The sequence below is a fragment of the Tenrec ecaudatus genome, chromosome 7 (genome assembly GCF_050624435.1).
Source record: "Tenrec ecaudatus isolate mTenEca1 chromosome 7, mTenEca1.hap1, whole genome shotgun sequence".
In the NCBI taxonomy this organism is placed as follows: Eukaryota; Metazoa; Chordata; class Mammalia; order Afrosoricida; family Tenrecidae; genus Tenrec; species Tenrec ecaudatus.
The window spans coordinates 85,483,641-85,504,282 of record NC_134536.1 but is presented as its reverse complement, the minus strand read 5'-3'; the positions used below and the strand labels follow the sequence as shown (position 1 = coordinate 85,504,282).

At 34.6% G+C, this 20,642-nt stretch overlaps 1 protein-coding gene across 2 annotated transcripts in view; it reads right to left on the bottom strand.

The window, feature by feature from the left end:
• Nucleotides 1–20,642, bottom strand: part of RNGTT (RNA guanylyltransferase and 5'-phosphatase) — a 258,807-nt gene that overhangs the window by 108,778 nt on the left and 129,387 nt on the right. For both annotated transcript variants that reach the window (XM_075554782.1, XM_075554783.1), the window contains exon 12: nt 17,493–17,561. In XM_075554782.1, coding sequence (XP_075410897.1) covers nt 17,493–17,561 — 69 coding nt within the window. The remainder of the gene's footprint in view (nt 1–17,492; nt 17,562–20,642) is intronic.

Sequence of the window (20,642 nt, the reverse complement as noted above, 5' to 3'; positions counted from 1 at the left end):
CAATAAGCACTGATAAATGGAAAAGCACACAGCTATCACCAAAGACATGATACAGAATATATCAATCACCCCTAAAGTTGCCTCATGACTGCAACCAACTCCTCCTCCACCCTCCTGGCACCACTGACCCACTGTGTGTCATTCTAGGAGGGCCTTGGCTACAATTAATAACATAGTCTTACCGTAAGACCTCCAAGATTCAACACTGCTGCTGATACAGCATTAGTCTGTTTATTTTTACTGATGAATAGGATCCCAAATTATATATATACACCACAAATTATTTGTCCATTGACTAGTGATGGATATCTATGCTGATTCCAATTTCTGGCTGTCATGAATAATGTTGCTCTGAATATTCATGAACAAGTGTGTAGACAAATTATTTTCATTTCTTTCTCTCTTTTTTCTCCTTATTCTTCATTTCATACCTGGGAATGGAATGGCTGAATCTCATGGTAAGTATATGTTTAACCTCATAATAGACTGCCAATCTGCTTTCTAAAGTGCCCATAACATTTTCCATTCCCACCAGCAACATGAGTCCAGTTGCTCTGCATCCTCTCCATCATAGGGGATATGCTTAATTTAATAACATTGTCCTAATAACAAATGAAAATTCTTTCATGGGCTTATTTACCATCTATAATGGGTTCATTTGTGACCACCCCCACTCCCACCCCTCCACTAAAAAATTCTAAGAGAACAGATTCCTATTGTTGTAACTAAGTTTGCAGTGCTTTCTGATGACACTAATGTAGCATCTGTACACCAACTATGAGGCGCTGGCTATTCAGTAGTCAAACTCTTGTCTTCTGTGAAGGAGAGACAATGTTGGTGGGACTTTCTGTTGCTGTGATGCTGAGCTTCCAGACTAAGACTAGGAAGAACAACCTGGAAAACTACTTCTGGAAAATCAGCCAATGGAAATCTTACAAATTATAATGATCCACGCTCATTATGCAAAGATCTCAGGAACAAATCTTCTTTGATGAGTGGGAAGTGTTTGCTGAAATATATTTTGGGGGTTTTTTTTGGTCATTACTGGACTATAAGAACTGTTGATAAATAGCCACTGTATGACATACAAACTGGCATACAAATATGTTCTACCTATCTTTTGCTTGCCTTCCATTTTCTTAATTTCTTTTGAAAAGCAGAATTTTAATGTTTATGAAGTTAAAATTATGCATTTTAATTATAATTCATACTTTTATCCTATTAAAGAAATATGCCTATCTGAACTCACTATAATTTTCTACTGTATTTTCTTAGAAACATTTTACAGTTCTAGTGCTTATTTTTAGGTCTATGATCATTTCAAGTTTATTTATATGGTGTAAAGCAAAGGGCTATGGGTTCATTATTTGGAAAATGGATATTATAAACTCAATTCAGCACCATTTGTTGAAAAGATTGTCCCTTCCTGGTTTAATCGTCTTGGCACCTTTGTCAAAAATCCATCATTAACAGATATAATTTTGTTCCCACTAATCTGTTTCAAGGTAGCATACTGGGCTGCTAAGGGCAAGGTCAGGATTTGGAAACCACCAGCCACTCCATAGGAGAAAGACAGGTTTCCACTCTCATTGAGAGTAACAGTCTCAGAAACCCACAGGGGACATTCAACCCTGTCCATTCTAACTCAGAGTGGGAGTTGTTTGAGAATCTGTGGCATCAATATATGTCTCTCTTTCTGCTAATACTACATTTTCTCAGGTACTACAGCTTTATACTAAGTTTTAAACTCAGATATGGCTTCAAACTGTTCCTTCTGAAAATGCTTGGCTAATGTAGGCCATCAGCACTTTCACCTACACTTTAAAATAAATTTATCTATGATAAATGAAAACCTACTGAGATTTTTAATTAGGACTATACTGAGTAAAGTGGTCAAATAAGAACAAGTTAAAATCTTAATATTTTGGTTAATCAATATTGTAAGTCTATTTAGTCTTCTTAAATTTCTTTCCGCATTGTTCTGTGCTTTTCCATAAATAGTGTGTATTACTTTTGTTAATTTTACTAATAATTTCATATTTTGATATTATTGTAAATTATCGTTAAAAACATTTCAATTTCTCATATTTCTAAAAATTGGCATTTGTACCATGACTTAGAAATTCTAGTGAAAATTTTGTAAGTTTGGGGGATTTTTCTATATAGATGATCATATCATTTGAGAATAAAAGCAATTTTACTTTTTCCTTTCTAGTCTGGATCACTTTTATTTATTTTTCTTGCTTTTAACACTGGCTAAGTCATATAGTGTGGTACAGGACCAGAAAGGTCAAGCAGTCCTTATTCTTGATCATAAGGCACAAGTATTTAGAAGTCAACATTAAATATAACTGGCTATCGTTTTATTACAAATGCCCGTGTGATAAAAAACAACTTCAAATTTGAGAAAACACTTTTTAACACATTGAGATGATTATATGTCACTGTTGTTTTTCTGTAACTGTTAATGAGGGTCATTATGTGCACTGACTTTGAATGTTAAGCCAGTCTTGCATTCAGAATGATCCACACATGGTTAAATATTCTGTGACCCCTTGAAAAGAGCATTGATTCTCCTACTGTTGAGCGAGCGTTCTCTTGGTGTCAGGACAAGTTAGTTGATTATGCTGCTCTTCAAGTCTTCTAAATCTTTGAGTTTTTGTCTGCTTACTCTACCAATTATCATGGGAGGAGTACTCAGATCTCCAACTCGAATATGAATTCATGTACTTCTCTTTTCACTTTTGCAAGTTTTTGCTTCATGTACTATGAAACTCTTCATTAAATGCAGACAAACACAGTACAGTTATGTTCTCCTGAGGAATTGATAATTATAAAAAGATCCTCTCTATCTGTGGTAATATTCTTTGCTCTTAAATATATGTTGAAATGAACATAGCCATTCCAGCTTTCTTATCATTAATGTCAGCTTGGCGTATCTTTCTCTACGCATTTACTTTTAACCAATATATGTCTTAAACTTAACCAATATATGTCAACACATAGCTTGTCCTCTAACTCAGTTCTCTGATCTTTGATACTGCAATTATTCATTTTACACTGGAAGCTTCAAGTTCAAATTCAAGTAAGTACAAAAGTATTTGTGAAACATCTTAAGTCTACAAACTTTGTACATATTTGGCAATGACTGTGAAAGATAAACTGTAGTCTCTTCTGTATCGATCATTTAATTTGTTATTAGAAAAAAGATCATAAGACAATGTGTTCTAAATGTCTTCTGTGAACACAGTGAAGAGAGACTATTTACCTAACTGTAACCTAAGGACTAATTTTGGAGCAACAGACGTGGTAAGTCTTGAAGAAGAAACAATGTTCATCTTGTAGATTCAAAACATAAAATAAATGATAAATATTAGGGTAGAAAACCATGGGATTAAAAAAAAAGAAAAACATGATCTACTGAAGGGAAAACAAATATGTCAGCTCAATGAAGGCATTATAGAAATGGGGTCATATTATACAGAACTACTTATTTAGGAATGAAAATTTGTTAGGCATCCTCATTACTAGAATTTTTAAGTATGTATGTGTATGCATACATGTGTAAAATATTAACATTCTAACAGATTTTTATAAATTTGAGAAAAATGGCAAAGATGTTAGCCACAGGCTCATTGATTTCAAAGAAAACCCCATACAGGAATAAGCCAGGATATGAACCTATCACTTAAGGAACCCTGGATAGCAGATTGCACACTGGACTACTAACCACAAGTCAGTAGTTGGAACCCACCATCCACTCCTGCAGGACCAAGCTGAGATTGTCTGTGCTGCAAAGATTTATAGTCTTCGAGATTTAAAGGAGCAATTCTACTTGCCCTAGAGGGTCCCTATGGATCAGGTATAACTCGACGGCAGTTGAGTTTGAGGGAGTTTTGCTTTTTTTTGTTTTGGAGGGGCAGTTCTACCGTGTCATACAGGGTCACTATGACATGGCATTAACTCAATGACTGTAGGTTTTGCTATGAAAGACAAATGATTTGAGTTGATACAAAAGATCTTTTACCTATAGTACATTTAAGAATATAACATTAAAAATATATAACATATACTCCCCACCCCCAAGTCTTGTGTTTAAACATGAACGAATATATAATCAAATATATCTTGCTTTAGTAAGTACCAACTGGGATGTTAAAAACGTGGGAACAGCCATCTAAGATACAATTGACGATCCCACCTTGTCCAGAGGAAATGAAAGTAATAAAATCAGAGAGATGGAAGTAATTAACCAATGGACTAATGGACCATGTGAATGTCAGTCTTCACAATGCTGACACCAGAAGAACTAACTGATGCCCAATTACCACCACCACAGCAACAAAAGGGGACACTGAAGAAGGGCCTAGATAGAATGGGAGAACACTGTGGAATAAAATTCACAATCCTAAAAAACCTCAGGATCGCTGGTCAGCTACTGATAGAACCCCTGAGAATAAGGCTCTGAGTCACCCATCAGGTCTGGAATTGAACTTACCCCATCACTCACTTTTCAATCAAACAAGAGACAGGTTCATAAGGAAAACAGTAACACTAGTCAGGTACACACCACTTGGAACAATAAACCCTCTGAGGTAAAAAAAGGCAGCATTTACCCAAGGACAAAGTTCAGAAAGGCTTTAAAAAGGAGGAATGGAAACAGGGAGGTAGTAGAGTAAGTGATGTTGCATTACAGGATTAATTACAATGAGTGAACCAAAACTAAATTTGGATGAATGTTGAACTGAAACCTGAGGATCTGTTCTATAAATTCACCCAAAAAACATTTTTTTAATTTTAAGGAAAAAATCAAATGTGTATATTACAGAAAAATTTTGCCCATTTACCAGCCTAGAAACATTATTTATATAATATATGTCCTTCATATGATCACAAATAAATCACTTTAATGAAGATTTGCTTTGCATTTAGGTGTTTTAGCAATATTGATATCACCAAGATCTTCCAGTTGTCAATTCATTAAGGAAAATACAGTAATAAAGGTTAGTCTGTTTTCCAAATAAAGCATATTTGGAAAAAAAAATATGCTCTACTGTTTATATTGAGTGGCTCCCTATGGCGTGAGCTTTCAAAGACAGGAAAGGAAGAAAGGAGTGTCTGCAAAGGAGAACAGCTTGAAAGCGAGTAAGCTTGTAGAGCTTACTGCCATCCTACCACCACAGCATTCACAGCTCCTGCTCACTTATTTCGACTGTTTATCGCTATACATGTGTATAAGCTGAGTTTTTCAGCACATTCTTAATGCAGTTTTTATGGTAAAATTAGGTGCCTCAGATGATATTCAGGTCGGCTTATACTAGAGTATATACGGTAATTCTTTACCTCGGTGACTATGAATATGAAACCACTTAGAGACCAATATCAACTTCAGTTATAATACTTAAAAGTATGAAAATTCGACATCCGCAAAAATCATGTCCAATGTTATGTTTATGAAACAAACCAAAAGGGTAACGAGAGCACCACAGAACAGGAAAACAATTGTGACACCACCACAACAAACAAGGAACTAATTTCTACACTCTAAGGAAAGTAAAACACCTCAGTAAGAAAGACAAATAATCCAATTAAAAAGTGGGTATAGGAACATGAATAGGTAGTTCCCCAAAGATGACCTACACATGGGCAACAAACATGAAGATATGTTCTCAATCAGCAGCAATTGGGGAGATACAAATCAAAACAATGATATAAGGTACCACCTTCTACCAACACTGATGACCCAGTTCAATAACACAGAAAATAACAAATGCTGGAGAGGGTATGGAGAGAGTAGAACCTTCACAAACTGCTCGTGGGCTTGTAAAGGAAAAGTAGTAAGTATTACTACCTCAAACAATTGGGAATAGAAATGTCCATATGATCCAGCAATCCTTCTGCTAGCTATACATCCTACAGAAGGAAAATAATACAGCGAATAGACATATGCAAACCTATGTTCACTGCAGCACTATTCACAACTGCAAGAAGAAGGATACAACCCAAATGCCCATCAGTGGAAGAGTGGATAAAGGTCTAGGATATACATAGAAGGGAATACTATGCAATGTTAAAAAAACAATGATGAAAATAATAAACACATCATAACACAGATGGACCTGGAGAACATCATGCTGAGTGAAAAGTAACTGATCACAAATGACAAATATTGAGACCACTGTTACATGGGGGAAAATATAATAAAAAAAATACAAAGACTTTCGTACCAAAAGGAACAGGCTTTGCACACTGCTGAAGGGAGGAGAGGTAGGAAGGGAAGGTAAAGCAAAGGGCAAGCCTGCTGACAGACTCTAACAAGTGAAATGGAAGACAATAGTCTATGAGACAGAGAAGAGATATAAAGGAGCAAGTGAAGGATAAACAATTGAGGGGGTTGATTAATAGTGACTGCTGAATACAAAATTGATGAAGCACAATGTAAATGCCCACCTAATTTACAGTAATAAAATTAAAAGGAAAATAAAACAACTAGAAAGTGTCTAATATTTGATGGAGGATAAAAATTAAAATATGGAATTTAAAAACTTACTAAAAATATGACACTCAGACATATGTAATTTAAAATTAAGATTATTAAATAATTTAAGTTTGTCAATATTCACACGATTTTGTGTATAAATCACTGTCACAAGACTCCTTTTTCGTGATCCTTAATATAAAAATATTATATAATATAGGGTATTTATAAGCCTTTTGAAAATAAATATTTATGAGTTATCAAACTTGAAATACAGAACCTTGCTGAACTATATAAACAAGAACATGAAAGCATCCTTTCAAGTTACATGTTCCAATGTATAATTAGAGGTTAATGCATTTTAATTTCATTAAATTCACCAGCATGTATCTAGATTAAAATAATTATCAAAACTATATTTAACTGACACATACAATATTTAGTTCTACAGAAATAAATTTGATTTTGCCAGGTGAGCTGTCAAATTAAAATATGGGAATACATTATGTCTGTGGACAATTACCATTTAACTTAAGATATCCTCTGCTAGCTTAAAAAAAAAAAAAAAGTAATGAATGAAAATGCCAGGCAACAAACAAAGTAAGGTTTAGCAAAATTTTATCAAGTAAGAATGAAACCTGGACTAAAAAATGGGAGATGACCATATGAAAAAGATACCCCCTAAAATAAAAACAAAGAAAATTAAATGGAAGCCTAAGTAGTATATTTGTTGTATAAACCAACAGTTTTTAACTAAAGGCAATGTCAGAAACCAGGGATGTTGAACAAAGTCTAGACACATTCTTGATCCCTGGCCAATGAACAGGAAATGTGAAGGCCAGACTGTCCTGACAGAATATAATAGGGAATCTAGGGGTCAAAAATAGTAGATGCTCCGCTGAGAAAGTAGAATTTAAGATAAAAGCTATCCATACAAATATGATGAGAGTACGTACAGACCAGAGAAAATACAGTAAATCTAAGAAACAAAGACATTCAGGATGCCTATAATATGAAAGGGCTTTCAAAGGGTCATGGAAAAAATAGATTGAAAAGATAGTAGAAATTTTCCTCAAACTTTCTGTACTATAAGACGTAGTACCTAAAATTTATTCCTGAGAGCTTACTGTGTTATAGGCATGAAAAATAACACTGGATTAAACAGATATGGTTCCTGACCTCATGGCACCTACCTTAGTTATTTAACTATATTTTTAAATAACTAAAATCCACAATATGTTAAAAACTCTGAGAAAGATAAGGCAGGTCCACAAGTTAACATTCACTTCATCAGCTGGGCCCCCCATGAAAGCAACCTCTTATTTGATAATCAAAGGATGAATGGGAGTAATATCGAGAATAAGAGGAAAACAGTTTATTATGGACTGCTGATCTTTCCCCAAAAATGGTCTACAAATAAAAAGAGCTACTAAAATTATCACCAAACTTTGGAAACAGGAGAAAAATCTATTTTTTATTGTAAATTGACAGGATGTGTGTTTTAAAATATTCCTAACATTCAAAAGTCTTATAAACCTTTGGGATAACCAGATAAAAGTGTGTCACCTTCCCACCAAAAGCCACATTTAACTGTTGTCAGTTGGCAAATTTGTCAATGGTGAGCTCTCTCTTGCTATATGATCTAATATTACTCCAGATAGTAAAATTAGAGTACATATAGAAAAATATACTTGGAAATTTTTTAAAGGCACTGAATAATATGATGCCTTTTTAAAATGGAGTAGGGATAATTAGAATATATTAGCATACTTTAATTTGCTTATAAATTCGTTCAGAAAATTATGAAAAGGTAAATAAAAATAAACAATACAGGAATGGAGACCTGTAAGAGGAAGATGTTTTTGTATATCTAGTAATCTTTACATTTCTTAACCATGTGACTATATAAATGACCAATTAAACACTAAAACCCAAAATTTTACCATTGTAAAATTCCTTTTCATAAAAATTAACTATGTAAGCATAAATTATCAAAACAGAATTATCTCTCATTCACTAAGAGGTTAATACATATTATTTATATGAGTGCATAATTTATTTTGTACATTTAACCTCTAAGAATTCACTAATTTTTTGCTTTACTTTTATGGAATCTTTATTTCTATTTGTTTCCCTTGATATAATCTTTAGTAGTAACTTTTAGCGGAACAATAACATTATATATCCATATCAAGTTAAGCATGTTTACAAATTATCCATTTGAGGCTGTTCACTTTGTCAATAAAATTCTACTGAAAAGCAAATATTTTGCTGATAATCTCCTATTCTTCATGACAAAAATCAAGGTTTTTTTGTGTTCCAAAAGTTGAACCAAAAATTTTAAATAAAGTGATATTCTCCTCTTGGTACCTGGCTATTACAATTTCTTGGAAATTACTATGTTTTTGCAATTAAAAAAGATAAGCATTTTTTAATAAGTTAGAATGACAACTTCCAGTCTGCCAGGAAACAGCCCTCCTTCAACTGAAGATCTATCAAAATAAGAGAGCAAATGTCATGGAAACAGAAGCTCTCTCCATGGTAACATCATCCTTGCTTCAAAGGAAAACAACTCTAATTCATCATGTGCATTAAGAAAAGTCAATAAACTAATTCAAATTTTCATTTTACAATCTATCCATATCATTCAATATATCTGGCAGTAATGATTTAATAAAAACATTAATATTTCACAAGAGTGCAAAGTCACTAGGCTAACTTGAAATTTATATGCAAACTGCTTAATGCCAGAGACATGAAATGTGACATGAAGCTGATCCACCTTAGAGAAAATCATGCCAATGAAGAAAGCATTCAAAAAATTACATTATTATGGTTTGGGATAAATATCTTGGGCTGAATAGAGGAATACTACATGTTTTATGATCTCTAGTATAGCTAGCAAATTCAAAAGGAAAAGTTGTTTTTCTTAAAGCAAGGTAAACAAAAGTACTTCAAGATATTTATTTATTACTGTCTCCATTTTGGAATCCACTATATACAATTATGTTTATTTTCCATCATGATAGATTATTAATTACATAAAAATTATTTTCTAGTCAGTTGCAAAAACCAGTGATAAAAGAAAAATCTGATATGATACTTGAAAGATTAAAAATCTAACCAGTTCAGTTATTATAAGCCAAAATCTGCTGTTAATATTAATATTCTCTTATAAAAGCTAATATACTAAGTTTATCAACTTTATAAATTACAATTATTTAATAATTTTATTTAGCTGTAAAGTAAAAATCTGCTACCTTTTCCATATTAAAATGCCAAGTGAACATTTTAAAGATACTCATTTATTTGTAGGTGATAAATGACAAAAGATTAGCAATTTGAACTGGTTATTTTAAAATGTAAAACTTACTAAGATTGTAATAGAGCCTTATTGATATATGAAAGGCTAAAAAGTAGATAGAAAAGAATATATTCAAATAATTTTTAAAATGCTCATTTCAATTTAATACGAACTCAGAATTTAAACTTTAAAAAGATTGTGAGTTTATACTGAAAATAGGCAGCTCTGGGGGAGAAAATAAAAATTTTTCTCAAAGCATTTCCTAAGTATAGTTACTTTAAATTTTCTAAAAACACTGTAAATCAAGTATAAAATTAAGATACTTTCACATTAAAAATACAAACGTTATTTTTGTGTCGGCAGCAAAACAGATGGGGAAAAAGCAAATGATGAAGAAGAAGAGTACACAGGTGTCACATCTAAGCAGTCACGCAGCCAGAGCGCGGGCTGCTAGTCCAAAGGTTGGAGATTCAAACCCACCAGATGTTCTGCAGGGGAAAGATGTGAAAGTTTGTTCCTGTAGAAATCACAGCCTTGGCACAATGGATGAATGTATGGATTGTGATAAGAGAGGTTAAGAGCCCCCAATAAAAGTATTAAAAAATACATCATGTAAATCACCCACAAAAAAAAGAAAACAAAGTAAAATTTCATCACTACAGGCTAATGTTTGAAAATGAACAAAACAAAATAAGAAATTGCAATTCTAGATTTCTGTTCCCACTACTCAAATTGTCCCAGTAGCATCTACTTCCTTGCTGGTTTACTCTCTTTCGTATCTTTTGCTGCTTCTTTCCTTCTCTAATTCTAGTAAAGATTTCTCTACTAATATTTTCTCTCAACTTCTCCTTTTCCCTAAAGAACATACCATGAAAATAAAGCCTTTCTGAAATGCCTTAAAAAAAATTTACAGCCTTGAAAACTTTACAGGGTTCCTGAGTCAAAATCAACTAAACAGCATTAGATAGCTTCAAATCCCAACCATCTTTGAATCAAAATAAATCTCTGCACTCCATTTCTTCATCTTAAAATTTTTTATCTTTAACCTAGGCAACTGCTTAAAAGCTTAAGAAAGAGGACCACTCTGGATATAGTATGGAGAAAAACTTGAAGAGAGCCAGAGAGGTGATTGTAAAACCACCACTTAGAATGCCTTTATGGATTAAAGGATGCTAATGTAGAAATCCCAGAAATAGGGCTTTTTAGTCAGTTATGTTAATGAGGCCACACCAGTAGAGTGAGTCCTGTGATCCCTTCTAAGATGTGCCTTGCCCCCCGCCCCCACACACACCCCTACCCCAACACAGACATAGACAAACACCCCAGGAAAACACCAAGTGAAGATCACTCTAAAAGCCAAAATCTCAGGGCTGTCAAAAGCTGAAGACGACAGGAAATCGTCTCCTAGAGGGGCTGAGCCATAATCTTGTCTATGCCCTGAAAATAGACTGCTGGCCTCCACACTGAGACACATTCTGTTTGTTAAAGTCGCCCCTATGTAGAATTTTGTTATGGCGGCACTGCCAAACCATGATAGACACGGAATCTAGGTGAGACGCAATGATAAATCAGAGCAGGGTTGTGGTAGGCATAATGGAGATTTAAAAGATTAAAAAGAGATTAGGAAATAAAATAAGACGACTTGGTGATAAATTCAAGGGACCAAAGGGAAGATGGTATCAACGATGACATCTGATTCCTGATTTTATCAATTGCTTGGACAATGAAGATGATGATGATCCAACCCACCCCAAATTCACTGCTATGTAGTCCATGCCAACTCCTAACAATCCTGTAAGACAGACGAGAACTACCTCTGTGAGTTCCAAGACTGTAACTCTCTATCGAAGTAGGAAGCCGCATCTTTCTCCTTTACAAAGTCTGGTGTTTTCAAATTGCTTACCTTGGAGTTAGTAGTCCAGCACATAGGAGATGCAAAATAATAATAATCAATCTCTGTTTATAGTTTGTATGTTTGCTTGTTTGCCTTGGACATAGAGATGGATTTTTAAGATATATTAAGAATCTGATTTTTTTTAATTCAAAAGGTACTATCAGGATAGACAACTAGATAAGCAAGCAATCTATCTAGATCTTAAATATAAAACAGAAAGTCACAGGTACCTTGGTAGATATCTATAATTGTGGATGTGGATGAGAACCCTAAAAAGAGAAAGGTGTGAAAAAGAATGAGTGGCCAGGACACTGAGCCCTGAGAAACTCCAAATATCAGCAGCTGGAAGATGATGAAGAGCTTGAAAGGATAAAATAGAATGACAAAGATTAGAAGGAACTGGGGAACGCGGGAGCCAAGGAAGAGAGTAAGTAAAAAAACAGTAAAGAGTAGTGTAAAATATCATTAGGTGACCAAATAAGGGGCTGAAAAATGTTCATTTTACAGAGATGAGGATAGATCACTGGTGACCTTTCACACGAGCAGTTACTTACTTATCAGAGAAGATTTTTTAGAAACACTACCCAAAAGCACAATAAATCAACACTGCTGTAACGTAAACAGACTGTTTACCCCGTAACCTATCCCTCTGTGTACTCCTTGAGCCAGTTCACAAAAATTTAAGCCTTTGGACTTAAGCATATTGAAATAATTAGACTAGATAATTCTACCTTTCTGGCCAATTTTCTATTATATTATAAATGCTATTTAATCTAGTTTGTTTAAATCAGCGCTCCATGATAATTAATACCTACTTTGTGCTTCCCTAATATCAAATACTGCTATATCTTTTTATAAATACAAAGAAATATTGCTTTATTTACTTGAATAAGCCACTGGTTTACTGTTTTGTTGTTCCTCCTCCTGATAAAATATTAGTATACTATATACCAGTGGTTCTCTAATGCCGTGACCCTTTAATACAGTTCTTCATGTTGTGGTAATCTCCCAACCATAAAATTATTTTCCTTGCTACTTCATTCCAATAATTTTGCTACTGCTCTTAGTCGGGTGACCCCTGTGAAAGGGTCATTTCCACCACCCCCAGCCGCAAAGGGGTCGTGACCCACAGATTGAGAACTGCTGTTATATACAATCCTGGATGTTTTATACAGTTATGTCTCTGAGAAATATGGTAGCAAAGAAAAATAGACTTTTTTTCCTAGGGTGGTATTTTTAGGATGATTTTTAAAACTGTATCCTTACCACAATTCTAAAGAAATTTTATCAGGATTTGAAACATTCCCTTTGTCTGTGATTGCAGTACTAGTATCTTCTAGCTGTAATTCAACTTCAATCACTATCATTAATGAACTGGCGCAGAATTAATTTCATGCTGACTGTAGTGCCACAGACTTTGTAACTCCCACCGAACAACTGTGTGGACCCATAGAATATAAGTCGTCTCAAAAGAGGACAGGGAGAAGCAGGACAAGTTATTTGGACCATGAGATCCCTGCCCACTAAACTTCCATGATCCAGGAGACAGAGTTCTAGGACAGCAGAAGAGTAGAAGCAACAGAACTAATAGCCAGAGTAGGAGGCAGAGCAGGGGCTTCATAGCTACAGTAGGAAAGGGGAGTGCTTTGGGGCAAAAGGCTTGCTAGCAAGAGATTGGGTTGCTTCCAGACATTTAATCCAAGGTACCATGTTTCCTAACTGCACAAAGCTGGAGCTGAGCATCTTTGGGTTTATGGCTATGGGGGAATAAAATGCCCTTCTGGGCATTTAGTACCAGCACTAAAAAGAGTTTGTTTACATTGCCAAGCAGGGCACAGGCCAAAGGGTCACACAGATGAGAAACAAAGGACCAGACACAAGTATGCCTGAAGACACAGCTGAGAAGTGTTCTCTTGAACAAAGAACTGTATCCTGAGCACTTCTGATCCTAATTGTAATCTGATAACTTCCTTACTATAACCCATAATCCTAAATATAATCGGTGACTTTTGTATGGCCATTGCAATGAATTACCTAACTTAGCAGAGAAGTAGAGAGTGCCTTGGGAGAAATGGCTGTTATCAGAATTATGAAGACTGCTCAATTCGATTCTCTTTCTCCCTTGTGAAGTCAAAGGAGTCCTCCACACATACACCACTCTCACAGTAACTAGTGAACATAATCTGGCTCAACAGGTTTCCACAAGTAGATGCACCAGGCTCCTCCTCATCTTTCACCATTCATTTGCAGATAATGGATGGTAACTGTTTTGACTCATAGTGACCTCGTAGGAGATGGTACAGCTGCCCCCATGGGTTTCCAAGACTTTAACTCTTTACAGGCGTAGGTAACCTCATCATTCTCCCACAGAGCAGATGGTGGTTTTGAACTGCTGACTTGTGGTTAGCAGCCCAACTCGTATATGTATCATATGATGTACCAACTTGTATCACATGAATAATTATGATATGCTACAAGGCCAGGCAATGTTTCATTCTGCTATGCATAAAGTCACCACGAGAGCCTGAGTGCCTCAAGAGCAACTAACAATGATGGGATAGTCTGAAGGCAAACCCGTCGTCTTGTTGAAAGAGAAAAGGTTATCAAGTCTTAGCAAATATTAAAAATTAGAAATAAAACACTAGAATGGGACTACATTTCTTACTGGATGAGGCAATATCTATCTTTCAAAGCCCTGTCCTGTACCCACCTAAAATCACATCTTCTCCTACCACTGGAAACTATGCCTGTCTGTAAACATCAACTTTTTTTTCCTAACCTCCTAGCTACAAAAACGTCTAAGAGCAGCTAAAAAGGAAAGCTAGACTATCTTTCCATTTCAAAATGCAACAGCAATCAAGAGATGGCTATTTCACCAAGTGAAGAAAGGAAAACCTGATGACAATGGACAAGTACAATGGCTTCCACATCTAAGAATCAGGTAAGAGGAAAACCTTAAGTACTTAAGTAGTTCTTCTTTTAAAGCCATAATGAGGATCCTAGGGGGAAAGTTATGAAATTTGTCTTCTAGAGCAGAACACCAAACACTGTTTGATAATGTCGTTCAAGTTTTCCATTTTAAAAAGAACTTAGATTTTTCTTTTTAAAGGGAGGCAGAGAAGTTGTAAATTTCTATGAAGAAGTTAAGTAGAATCTCACCTGGGACTCTGACAAATCAAAGTCTGAAAATGGAATATATTGTGATGGTGATCTAAACTAAGGACAGAATAAGAATACAAAAAATCAGCTCTTAGAGAGGAATTTAACGTTGAAATTAAAAACCCAAATAATGAAAACATAAAAAGGTTGCACAGTTGAATTTAATGAAATGTTGCATTTGGGCGAGAAAATTGCCTCCTGTTTATACCCTGAATGGATTCATGCTAAATTAAAGCTTATTCTGGGTGGCATGCTTAATATATTTTTATACTTGCTACCTTTTAGAAAATTTAACACAAAGGCAGTAGGAAAAAAACCACTGAATTAAATAGAAAGAATAGACATGTGACTAAGTATTGTATTCTTCATGTAGCCAGATGCCATTTTGCCAAATTAACAGTGAAGTTCATTAATGAGCACGATGCAGACACAATGAAGGGTTGCATGTTACTGGAAAAAATTAAGGAAGTTAATATGTAGGTGTTATCTTAAAAAATAAGAAACTTCGTAGAAAAATACCATAAATTACAACTTCAAATGGCACATTTTAAGAAACAAAAAGATTGAAATCATTAAAATTTCATGGAAAATTAAAGAGATTAATCAGACTATTAACTAGCACTATGTAATCATTGTCATCAATCAGACCTTCTCCCAAGTAGGCAGTTGTGAAATATATATTTTTAATGAAACAAGTCTCTTTAATATAAATTAATCTAGACCCTGGTATGCTAAATCCATACTCTGAAGAAAAGCTGAAGTATGGATTTATATTCACATATGCTGATCATGACACCGCCTCAGAGACAGTCAGAGCTGTTACAGGAGCTCTACCTGAGCACTGAACAGACACTGGGAAGTCTCTGAGGAGCATGGGCACGGGGAAAAGTGCCGCCTTTCACTGTTTTCAGGAACAAGAGCACTTTGATTGCATACACTCAAAGAAACACACGGGAATTAGAGCAAGTCATGGAAATGTTTCTTAAAAGAAAAAAAAGATATAACTAGGTTATATCAGTAAGGAAAATAAGATGCCTCTAGAGAGCCCCAGGAGTTTGCCCACAATGATAAAATTATGACCAAAAAAAAAAAACAAGAACAGAACAAAACCTAAGAATCTGTTTTTGTTCCTTGAAATAAACATTTTATTTTCTAAAATCCCCTGCGGTAAACATTATGGAAATTTAAAGCAAGAACAATAAAAGAACTATTAGAGAGAGAAGTTATGGGGTGAAATACAAATATAATAAAATATCTACTATGTGAGGTGGTATGTAGCTTTATCTACTGTAAGAAACAGCAAACACCTTGAAAGAGATACTTTTTGCTTTGAGAATAATGGTTTCAGTTTTAAATATATATGATCATTAAGTTATAACTGTTTAAGAGGTAATGATAGAAAAGAGGATTATTTATGACTTCACCATAAATCTTGTGGAACGAAAAAGATTCACTAGGTATGTATAGAAAGCTAAGATTCCATTCTTCTCATTCACAATATATTACACCGTCTGCCCTGGACTCAAAATAAAACAAATCTTCCTATTGTGGAAGCAATTACAACTCACTGTGACCCTATATAGGATTTCCAAGGCTGTAACTTTTATACCAGTTTAAGTACCTTCAAGCCCATTTTACTTTCAACAAGAAAGGCTGTAACATTTGGCTCAAACATAACAATTGTAAGCATGGCCCCGGAACAAATATTGTTGATTCAGTTATGCAAAGGGTCACTATGAGTCAACTAACTCCATGGCACCTAACAGCTATCTGTTGGCTGGCATTAGTGAGCTGCTAACCAGCCTACCATGCACAGGATACTCCTGCACAACAAAAAATTATCTGATCCAAAATATCAATGGTGCTGAGCTTGATAAACCCTGCTACGGAGTAAACACAACTTCAAATGCATGAGTTGACCATTACACATTGATGTAAGTTTTTCACTGCACTTTAGAAATTCAAAGAGGAATAAATTCAGCGAAATCCATTTTCTTCAAGTACTGATATAGGACAGAGTAAAATGGCCACATATCGTTTCCAAGGCTCTAAATCTTTATGGGATCAGACAAGCACATCTGTTTCCCAAAAAGAAACTGGTGAGCTCAAACTTCAAACCTTTCGGTTAACAGCTGAGCACTTAACCACTGCAACATCGGAGCTAGCTCTTCAAATATTGATAGCTTTTATTCACACAAAAAGAAATTAAATTTTAGAAATATGAACACTTAAAAGATAGACATCTACAGAAGAAATAAGAATTTATGTCATGTCATAGATTTCTAGCAAATACATCCAACACTCAGTTCACATTTTTATGAAAACTAGTTATATTAAAAGACTAACTTAATTGAAAAATAATTATCAACAATGCTTTATTTCTGAGGAATGAAAAGCATATAGGTATTCGTTTTAATTTTAAACCTATAAAAGAGCTTTATGAAGTTCATGGAAAAATAAAATTTATGGAAAATTAAATTTTCCCAAGAACTTTTACAACCCCCGTTGTACTTATAATGAAACTTTTGTCTTACGAAAAAAGCAATGAAGTCAGCAATAAGCAATCTTAAATGTATATGTAAGAAAAACTACTTTACACACACATGCATAAAAACATATATGAAAGCATGTTTATACACAGAGACAAATGAACTTACTCCAATAGGCTGAAAAATTAGTCCATCCATCTCATGGCTGACTTCTTTGGCAAAGTTTCCTTCAAGTAACTATAAAATAAATACATGTGCTTTTTACAAATAAAATAATCATTTTAACATATTTAAATTAATTGACAAGCTTTATAGAAATTTCTTAACACCTAAGTTTTAAGAACTTAAAGTTTCTTCAAATTTTGACCTGGACTATTCTATTGTAAGATTTAAAAGAAATAAACGAAGATTTCCATTCAATCACAAACTAGATATCCTACACAACAGTCCTAATATAACAACCAAAATTATTAAAATAGTGTTCAAGATACATATTACAATGCACTGCTGAGCCAGCACAAAAAACATATATATAAGTCAAAAACAAGGGGAAAGTAAAGTGCAAATAAACCCTGGGAAGTAATCATGGAAATTTAAAAACAAACACACATAAGGCGACAGTCATGACACTTGCTTGATGAATGGTTGGAAGCTGGGCAAACAGAAATCTCCCCCAGCGGATTTGTAACCACAAACTAGCTCGCATGGATTACAGCACGAAAAGACATTACCGGCACATTGCAAAGTCTCAAGCAGAAAACTTTTAAAATCTTTCTCTTTTGTGCTTTTAGTTTGACTTCTTGGCTTGTTTTTGTTTTTAATATTTTTTTACTCAACGAGAGAATCCCAATGAGTTAACACAAAATAAATTTTTCAATGTCATTTCTATACAAGAATCCTTGCCTGATGCAAAGGGTTCTAGCCTATGACTAATTTGAGCTTAAATGCATGTTTCCTTCAAATTGTAAAGTTCCTGGTGTTTTTCTTTTTCTATTATATCATGAAAAAAGAGGAATAACTGGAAAATTAGGAATCTTATGGCCTGTTATCTAGAACATAGCCAAATGCGCAAAAATTTTAGGATAGTTTTCAGGTGCACGTGTTTATATCATCTAAAATGTCTCTTTCCTTGTGAAAACTGTTTTATAAAAGTTTGAGATTGTTAAAGATTATTGTGCCAACCTGGCTGATAAACACATGTAGGGTTAATTGAAGGGTGGAGGGACAAATGGCTCAGTGAGCCTCACCTTTCTAGTTCTCAGATCTCTTACTTTCTAATGGTCAGACCAGGGTGCAGTTGCTTTAGCCAGTTCCCTGCTTCAGCTGACAAGGAAAGGACCCACTGAGAACCCCATCTCTAAAGCACAGGTGCTCAAGGTTAAGCTGAGTAGGAGGAAAACTAAAGGAAACCTACAAAAATGCACTGACAGGATGACAAACACCAGTTGTTGGTTTATACTCAGGAAAGCTCATAAGAATACAAAAACAGACCACTCTGTGGTCCAGGTCCACAGACAACAAAAGATAAAGCAAAAACCATGAAGAAAAATCCTTCTCTACTCTCTGTGCTTACTACAACAAGCACAAATAACCAGAGCCAACTGCTAAAAAAATCTGAAGCCTTTGGGGCACTAAGGATAATTAACGGTAACACAAACCCATCTTAAATATAGAACAGATCGTGTTTTTTCCCTCACATTTTGAAACACCCTGGTATCTCTCCTTAAAGTCAATCTTGATTCTATTTGTACAACATTCTGCTCTTGCACCTTTTTTCTTTACCACCAGTGTACTGAATTTGATTAATTATAATCCCTAGATATGACACACTATCATCATTATGCTTAAATGTGACTCACTTTTACTTATCTAATTAGATAGTTTAAATAATATATTAAGCAGCCATTAATCCCTCACCTCCACCCACAAAAAGCAAGACCTTGAGAGCAGTTTCTGTCTAACCCCAGAACTCTACCTCCTGGGCCAGATAATTCTCTGCTGTGTTGTTATGTGCCATTGTAAAATGTCTGCCTCTGTCCATTAAATGACAAGGAGCTGCCCACATTCTTCATGGGTGACAACCAAAAATACCTCCAGACATCCCTAAATCCCCAGGGAGACATTCAAACCACTGGTCTAATAATCTCATTCATCCCTGCCCCTCTCTATGTACTGTAACCATTATCTTAAATACTGAATTCATCCTTCACATGTTTTCCTTCATATTTAGTTTTTTGTGTGTATGTGTGATATCAGATGTTTTTTAAAGAGTATCCTCCTTCCCCTGCTCTGCAGAACTTGCTTTTTTTACTTAATATATGGCTATGAATCATCATATAAAACCATTTGAAAATGAAAGACAAGGTATACCCCACCTTAGTCATAAAGGTATTTACTCCACCCTATATTATTTCTACAGAAAATACAGATGTGGAACATCCAAAAAAAATTCTCTGACATACACATTCAGACATAAAATATGTTGGCTGCTATAAAGTCAACAATTACTCTAGAACAAAAATAAAAACATAAAGGGAAATTAGAGGGTTAGAAATGAAATGACCAGAACAAAAATAATATGCTGATGTTTTGAGAAAAACATAACCAATGTCACAGAACAATATGTACAGAAATTTTCTAATGGGAACTTAAAATGCTATGTAAACTTTCACTAAAAATACAATAAAACGTTAAAATAAATTTAATAAATAAGACAATCAACAAAGCCAGACATGAGATGCCCCATACTTTAGGTTTATCAGATAAAGGGTTTTGAATAAGTCTAACAGCACAGCATCTCGAGGAAAAGGAGGAGGGTAGGGATGGACAAATAGCATTTCAGCACAGAGATGGAAACTATGAGACAACTGAAAAGGTAAGAAATAAAAAGTCACAATATTAGAGAAAAAAGAATACAAATTTATATGTTTCAGTGAGAATTATAATCAGTGGGATTTTCAGTCAACCAGGTACAGCTGGGGTAAAGAATCACTGAATTTGAAGAGCATAGGTGTTTGATACGTTCAGCTAGTAATGAAACACACACACACACACACACACACACACACACACGGTGGGGCAGAACTCAGAAAGAGTTGAATGACTACACCAAAAAAAATGTCACCTCATACAACTGAAGTCTGATGAGAAAAACCATTAGAAGAAAAAAATGCCTCAGATAATTACAAAATTATTATTTTTAAACCAAAGACAGAGACCAATGGAAGCAAGAATGATTTAAGAAAGAAGTACACCTAGGCTCACCATAATCAAACACTTGAAAACAAAAATAAGTACTCATCATAATTTAAAACTTCT